Raw genomic sequence first — 7,712 nt, 5'->3', positions numbered from 1 at the left:
ATCTGTTTAGAGTTATGACTAAAGGCTCTCTAAATCTCTAAATCCTAGGGTCCCATAATCCTCTGATCCAAATCTGGAAGAACTACTGGAAGATCTGAGTTCAAATCTAGCCTCAGACACTTAAGTCATTTATCCTCTATCTGCCTCAAGTTCTGTATATGTAAAATGGAGATAATGACAACACCTACTTCCCAGGGTTCTTGTGAGGGTAAAATGAGATATTTGTAAAACACCTTGCAAATGTTCAAGTTTGCTTGGAAATGCTAATTATTATTACTCTGGAGATGGGACGGGAGGTGGGCCTGAGCCCCCAGCCGGTGGGGTGGTTGTGCAGACCCCCAGGGCGCCAGTGTCTCCCCCGGTCCCCCTTTCCATGAGCTCTGAGCACCCACCGGCCTGCACCAAGTGTCGGATGCTGGGGAAACGTTTGTAGACGGCGGTGCTGACTGAGCGGAGGATGAGAACCGTGCACAGGTGGGCGTAGCGCATCAGGGTGCGTCGAAGCAGCCGGCCTTGCTCATCCTCGCCTTCCACGTTGGCCGAGACCAGGTTCATGAGCCGATCGAGCCAGGGGATGCTCTGGTACTGATTCCACCAGCGGGACACCACCAGGGCCACGTAGAAGCCTGAGCCGGGGGAAGAGATGAGGGGAGGAGGGAGTGAGCCCCCTCCATCATCCAGGCAACATGTCAGTCGACAAGCATCGACGGAACCTTCCGTCCTGGGCTTTGGGCCCGGAAAGACAAAGCACAAATCAGGGGGCTCACAGTCGATTCGGGGAAACGCCAAGAACACGTACAAGCAGGGCCACAGCAAGTGCGAAAAGAGGACATCCGGGTTGGTTAAGTACAAGGCACTGCTGGGGTTGGAGGGTCAGGAGAAGCTTCATGTAGAGGAAAGGCCTGAGCCGTCAGCAGGAAGCCTGGGAGAGAGAGGTGAGGAGCGAGCGAATTCCAGGCACGAGCACCCGCCAGGACTAAGCCCTGGGCATGAGGGAAGAGGAGAGAAGGCCAAAGAGCGGCTGAGGGGTGGAGAGCTTTTGTCCAGCGAGGCTGGAAGAGTAGCTTGGGGCCAAGTGAGAAGAGGTTTAGGAAGCCAAATGGGGGAGTCTGTATCTGATGGGGAGCCGTTGGAGCTTATTGGGTGCTGGGAGAGCCAGTCAGATGGTGTTTAAAGGAAATCTCTTTGGCAACTTGGGGAAGGGCGGATTGGAGTGGCAGAGGCTGGAAGCAGGAAGGCTAAGTGAGAGGTAATCAGGGCCTGAACAAAGATGGCGGCCCTGTGAAGGGAGTTAGAGATGGAGGGAGAGAAAGGGCCATCTTGGTAAATGACTGCATCTGCAGGGGGAGGAGAGGGGAGGAATCCAGGAGAATGTCGAGGTTAGAAGCCTGGGATCCTGGAAGAATAATTGTGATCCCTGGGGTCACTGTGATGCCCTGATGGGGTAGAAGGAAGGTAGCGTCTATGAGGAAGGGGTCAGCTAGAGATGGGGAGGAGCAGGGGACCCTGGGAGAGATTTGGATCAGAGGATTATGGGACCATAGTATTTAGAGAGCCTTTAGTCATAACTCTAAACAGATAGGGAAACTGAGGCGCAGAAGGGAAAAATCGCTTGTCCCAGGTGAGTTTATGGGAGAGCCAGAATTTGAACCCAAGTGTTCTGCCTCCAAAACCACTGCTCTTTTCACTCAGGACCAGAAATCAGTGACCATTTGTCTCTCTGGGTTTTGACTCCAAACTTGGGGTGGGAATGGGGATAACTGCCAGCTCTTTTTGTTGTCATCTTCACATCGCCTATGCCCTCGTTTCCCCTTTCTCTATAATGGGAAGAATCATCCCTACATCAAGGGCTTGGAGGAGCATGAATGAGAACACAGCCCCCTCCTTCCCCTAGGGAGGGACACACTCCTCTTACCCCCCAAAGACCCTCTTCTTCAAAATCTCCAGAGAACGAGATTTCAGCACCTGCCCCTCTAACCTGGCTAACCAGTTCTTTTAGCCACAGGTTCAGCCTGTTCCCTCTTTCAGTCAGTCAATAAACATTGATTCAATTCTTTTTAGACTCCAGAAAGCCTGTCAGGCCAAAGTGAAATCGTCCCTGTTTGCTTTCAAGGAGCAGATGACAAAAAAAGTCGTGAAGAATTCAGTTGAATTCCACAAAGATATATAGTTCAGAGGCTATAAAGAAAAAGAAATCATTCTTGCCCTTGGAGAACTTACATTCTACTGGGGAAAAACAGGGACCTAGAGAAGTAAATACAACTTTATTTAGGGGTGGGGAGTCAGGAAAGGCTGCTAGTGCAGTAGATTGAGGCCTGGGCTTGGAGCCAGGAAAACCCTGGGCAGGTCACTTAATTTCTGTTTGCCTCAGTTTCCTCAATGTCACAATGAGGATAATAATAGCACCTACCTTTCAGGATTGTGGTGAGTCTCAAATGAGATCATATTTGTAAAAAGCAGTTGGCATGAGGGTAGGGTGGGGAGTGGGGTGGGAAGGTAGGTGGGAACCAGATTGGGAAGAACTTTAAATGCCTTACTTAAGAGTTGTATTTTATCCTAGAGATAATAGTGAGCTACTGATTATTCTAGAGCAGGACATGACATGATCAGGCTTAGGAAGACTATATGGAGGATAGATTGGAGAGTGGGGTGATTGGAAGCAGAAGACCAATTCGAAGGCTGTTCTAGGGGTCCAGGAGGGATGTGATGAGAACCTGGACTAAGGTGGGAGCCACATGAGCAGGGAGAGGGGGACAGAATACCAGTAACTTTGGAGGCAGAATGACCAAGCCTGAGCAAAAGAGGAGATAGGGGACAGGGCATGGAGGAAAGAGAGGGAAGGATCAGGAATGGCTTCAAGGTTCCATGCCAGAATACATGGAAGTCCAGAGGAGGGAGAGTGTTCAAGGAGGGAGAGAGGGAAGATAATTAACTTTTTCAGTGTGTTGAGTTTGAGGCATAGATGGGACTTCCAGGTGGAGTTCTTTGGCAGGGAACAGATATTGTGAAGCTGGAGGTCAAGAGTAGAGGGATGGATATTGAGGTTTGGGAGTGATCTGTATAGGGATAATAATGAAACCCATTAATTGTTTGAGATTTGTTGAGTCGAGATCACCAAAAAAAGCAAGGTTTCTTCACCTGGGGTACATGGACCCCCACGAGGGGCTAGAGAGTAGATGTCAAGGGAAACCCCTATATTTCCACTAACCTTTCTTTCAATTAGGAAATGAAAAATAACACATTTTGGTGAATGGATTCATAGGCTTAACCAGACTCCCAAAGGGCTCCATGAACAACTCTTGGGATAAGGGAGAAGAGAGGAAGGCTTAGGATAGTTTTGGGGGCACCCACAGTAAGAGAGTGTGATATGGATGCAGAGGCAGGAGGAGAACCAAAGGAGAATAGTATATAGCAGTGATGGGCAAACTATAGCCCAAGGGCCAGATGTGGCCCCCTGAAATGTTCTATCTGGCTACAGGACATTCTTCCTAATCTGACGAATACAATGAGTAGGATACAATACAATGAAACTTCTAAAGAGTTGCCTTAGAAATAGACTGACAGATGAGCATTTCCTTTCCTTTGGCCCCCTCTTTAAAAAGTGTGCCCAGCACTGGTATGTAGGATAAGGCTGGGAGGAGAGAGGCTATTGGAGGAAGGGCTGGTAGACTGGGTGGAGTGGCAGGGAGGTCAAATGGAATGAAGACCATGCAAAGACCATCAGATCTAGAAATGAAAAGCCCAGAAGTCACCTCAGCGAGCAACATCGATTGAGTTCAGGTTTTGGAAGCCAGATTACAAGAGGATGAGGACATGGGACAAGTGTGAGATCATTCTCTCTAGGGGTTTGCCTGTGCACCGGAGGAGCCTAAAGGATGCTAGCTTGAGGGGATGGAAGGTTTATTCAGAGCATAACAAGAGTCTGCTATGTGTGCAGAGCATCTGGGATGGTGTCTCACCAAGAGGAGAAGTGCCTTCTGTGCCTAGTTCTGGTTGGCTGATTATGTATTGAAGGCAACTAGGTGGCTCAGTGGATAGAGCATTGGGTCTGGAGTCAGGGAGACCTGAGTTCAAAAGTGGCCTCAGACACTTCCTAGCTGTGTGGCCCTGGACAAGTCACTTAACCCTGACTGTCCAGCCCTAACCACTCATCTATCTCAGAATTGATTCTGAGTCTAGAATGTAAAGGGTTTTTTTTTTTAAATAAAAAAGACCAATGCTGTATAGGAACTAAGGTAAATGGGAGTCTATTCCCCCAGAGAATAGGGTCCCCCAAAGTGTGGAGGAAAATGTTTGTATGTTCTAGTCAGATCTTGGAAGTAAATATCCCTTTGTCAAAACTTCTCATATGAAGAGTTTAAGTCCAACCGGTCTAACTCCAGACCTCTAACAATGGGCGACACACTGCTGGGGTAGACGGTGGAAGAGAAAACATCCCCACACCCAGCCTTGGGTACCCCGGAACCTGCAGGGGCCAGTGGAGGCCTTGAGAGAGATAGAGAGGCCAGAACATTCGCACTATGGAGAATGGAGGATGGTTGGGCCAGCAGGAAAGGGGACCATTGGGTGAGGAAGGGTGGGAGATGGAGATGAGGGACAGAATGATGGAGGGGGCACCCTCCAGGAGGAGGTCAGAGGGCCTGGGCTCAGGAACACAAGAGCAGATGTTTGCCTTGGCAAAGAAAAGGGCCGCCTCTTCGTGGGAGCCTGGAGTAAATAAAGGAGATGAGAATGGACTCTGTGTGTGTGTGTGTGTGTGTGTGTGTGTGTGTGTGTGTGTGTGTGTGCNAGGGTGGGGTGTGTGTGTGTGTGTGTGTGTGTGTGTGTGTGTGTGTGTGTGTGTGCGCATGGGGGGGTAGGAGAGCAGGGAAGGAGATGGCTCTGGACAGAGGCAGAAAGAATAGCCCTGGAGCCAGACACCCTCCTTCACGTCCTCTCTCTGCCCCTGGCCTCAGTTTCCTCATCTGTAAAATGAGGGCGTTGGACTAGATATCCTCTGAGGCCCTCAGCTGAAGGCTCCTATAAAGACAGCCTCTATTTTTTCAGTTAATTAGGAGCTGAGGGCGCACGAAGGGTATTTTGTAGAAGTCAGAAATAGTTGTTCACCGAGACCTGAAAGGCTCTCCTGGCTCGCCTGTTATTGCCCTCCTCCCCGCTCCTCCCTGCCACAGGCACACGCACCCGTCCCAGGGGCCCTTCTCCTGAGGCTGGGCCCTGCCCTGGCAGTTCCTGTCCTGGGGGTCCGACAGGAAAGGCCTTCAGGACTTACCCAGCACGAATGACACAGGGATGAGCTGGGCGTACTTATCGCAGTACAAGGCCAACTTCTCAAACAGCAGCCTCTGGCTTTCACTGAGGATCAGTCTGAGAGAGACAGAGAGACAGGGAGGGACGGAATGATGAAGCATTCAAGGAGAATGAGTAGAGCTGCTGTTTCTGCTGCCGGGAGAGTGGATTGGGCACTCAATTGGAAATCAGGAAGATCCGAGTTCAAATTCTGCCTCAGGTACTAGCTTTGCAACCCTGGGCAAGTCAGTTTAGCCAACTAGCATTTATTTATTTGTTCAACCCTTCCCTTCCATCTTAGAATCAGTACTGGGTATTGGCTCCAAGGCAGAAGAGTGGTGAGGGCTAAGCAATGGGGGTCAAGTGACTTGCCCAGGGTCACCCAGCTAGGAAGTATCTGAGGTCAAATTTGAACCCAGGACCTGCCTCTAGGTCTGGCTCTCCATCCACTGAACCATCCAGCTGCCCCACAACTACTGACTATATGCTGGTCACTATGCTAAGTTTTGAAGTAAGGTAAAAGCCAATGCTTGCTGTCAAGGCGCTCACACTGATAGGAGAGACAACATGCAAACAGCTTCTATGCAGGATGACTTGAAGGTGCACAATGGAGGGGGATCAGTTTGGGCTTCTTGTCCCTTGAGCATTCCTGATGCACAGAAGACACTGATTACAAAGAGCCCACAAAGGCAAGTAGACATCCTTCCTTCCCTGCTCTGGAGAAGCCTGCAGCTCCCTCCTAGCTCTGATGTCCCAAAGTCCCGCCTACAGGTGTGGCTTCCCGGGTGCTGAGTTGAAATGTTCCTTCCAGCTCTGGCATTCTAGGTCTTGGGTTCTAAAGTTTCTCCCAGCTCTGACATTCTATGCTCTCTATTCTAAGATCCCTTCCAGCTCTGACATTCTTTATTCTTAGGTCCCTTCTACTTTGCCTTCCTATGATCTAAGATTCCTTCTAGCTCTGATGTTCTATATTCCAAAATTTATTCTAGTTGATATTCTAGATCAGTGATTCCCAAAGTGGGCACCACCATTCCCTGGTGGGTGCTGCAGTGATCCAGGGGGGCAGTGATGGCCACAGGTGCATTTATCTTTCCTATTAATTGCTATTAAAATTAAAAAATTTAATTTCCAGGAGCACTAAGTAATATTTTTTTCTGGAAAGGGAGTGATAGGCCAAAAAAGTTTGGGAGCCACTGTTCTAGATTCTAAGGTTTCTCCCAGCTCTGACATTACTTGCTCTGTTTTCTAAGGTCCCTTCCACTTCTGAGATTCTTTATTCTCAGGTCCCTTTTACTTTGCCTTTCTATGATCTAAGATTCCTTCTAACTTTGATGTCCTATGTTCCAAGATTTCTTCTAGTTAATATTCTTGGTTCTAGGTTCTAAAATTTCTCCCAGCTCTGATATTCTATGCTCTCTATTCTAAGATCCCATCAAGCTCTGAGATTCTTTATTCCCAGGTCCCTTCTACTTTGCCTTCCTATGATCTAAGAGATCCCTTCTAGCTCTGATGTTCTATGTTCCAAGATTTCTTCTAGTTATCATCCTTGGTTCTAGGTTCTAAAGTTTCTCCCAGCTCTGATAGCCTATGTTCTCTACTCTGAGATCCCTTCCAGCTCTGACATTCTTCATTCCCAGGTCCCTCCTACCTCAGACGTTCTCTGTCCTAAGGTCTCTCCCGGTTCTGATCTTCCCTTTGATGACTTCCCTCTTTCCAACTCACCTGTAAATGATGCTAATGGTGAAATAGCTGAGGATGAAGATGAAGAATTCGCAATAGAGGAGTTTGTAGATGCTCCCTCTCCATTGTAGCAGGAGCCTGGAGAAGGTGCCCAGGTGGACGTTTGCCACCCGGTTGGTGTAGGTAACAGTCATGATGATCCTGGAGGGGATGGAGATGCCAAGGGGTAGGAAGCCTGGCACAGCGGAAGGGCAGGGGAAGGGGAGTTAGTCAGAGGGTCAGAGATGGCAAGATGAACGGATTAGAAGATGTCAACAGATGAGTGAGCTTTGGGGTGCTAAAATGGAAACCCTGTGGCTATTTGCCATTGCATCCTCCCAGCCCATCCCAATCTAATATACTACCATTCCTAAGGCAGGGAGTTCTCCTTCCTCCTCTTTCTCTTTCCCTCCTAGTAAGAGAAACTCTCAGAAACAAGAGATTTCATTCCGTGCCCCTAGTGCCCACATACACCCTCAAAATCCTCATTCTTCTAGAGTTTATCTAATCGAATGAGCCCAGCGGGATGTGTGTTACATGTGCTATTACACAGGTGTGTGCATATGTCTAGGTGTGACCATGTATGTCACATGCTCATATATATAGGCATATAGCATGTATGTTGGGGTGCACTAGTAGGCACCCACATATCTTTCCTGGCTAAGCCCAATGGGATCCACGTAACTCCAAAGATACCCCCTTATTCC

At 48.8% G+C, this 7,712-nt stretch overlaps 1 protein-coding gene across 1 annotated transcript in view; it reads right to left on the bottom strand.

The window, feature by feature from the left end:
- Positions 1–7,160, bottom strand: part of BEST1 (bestrophin 1) — an 11,353-nt gene extending 4,193 nt beyond the window's left edge. Inside the window, exons 1-3 of the mRNA XM_044682013.1 lie at positions 7,009–7,160; positions 5,270–5,364; positions 393–626 (exon numbers count right to left, since the gene is read on the bottom strand). Of these exons, the coding sequence (XP_044537948.1) occupies positions 393–626; positions 5,270–5,364; positions 7,009–7,160 (481 nt within the window). The remainder of the gene's footprint in view (positions 1–392; positions 627–5,269; positions 5,365–7,008) is intronic.
- Positions 7,161–7,712: the final 552 nt, after the last annotated feature.

The sequence above is a fragment of the Gracilinanus agilis genome, chromosome 6 (genome assembly GCF_016433145.1).
Source record: "Gracilinanus agilis isolate LMUSP501 chromosome 6, AgileGrace, whole genome shotgun sequence".
NCBI classification, from domain to species: Eukaryota; Metazoa; Chordata; class Mammalia; order Didelphimorphia; family Didelphidae; genus Gracilinanus; species Gracilinanus agilis.
The sequence above is the reverse complement of the archived record's forward strand: the minus strand, read 5'-3'. Positions and strand labels throughout refer to the sequence as shown.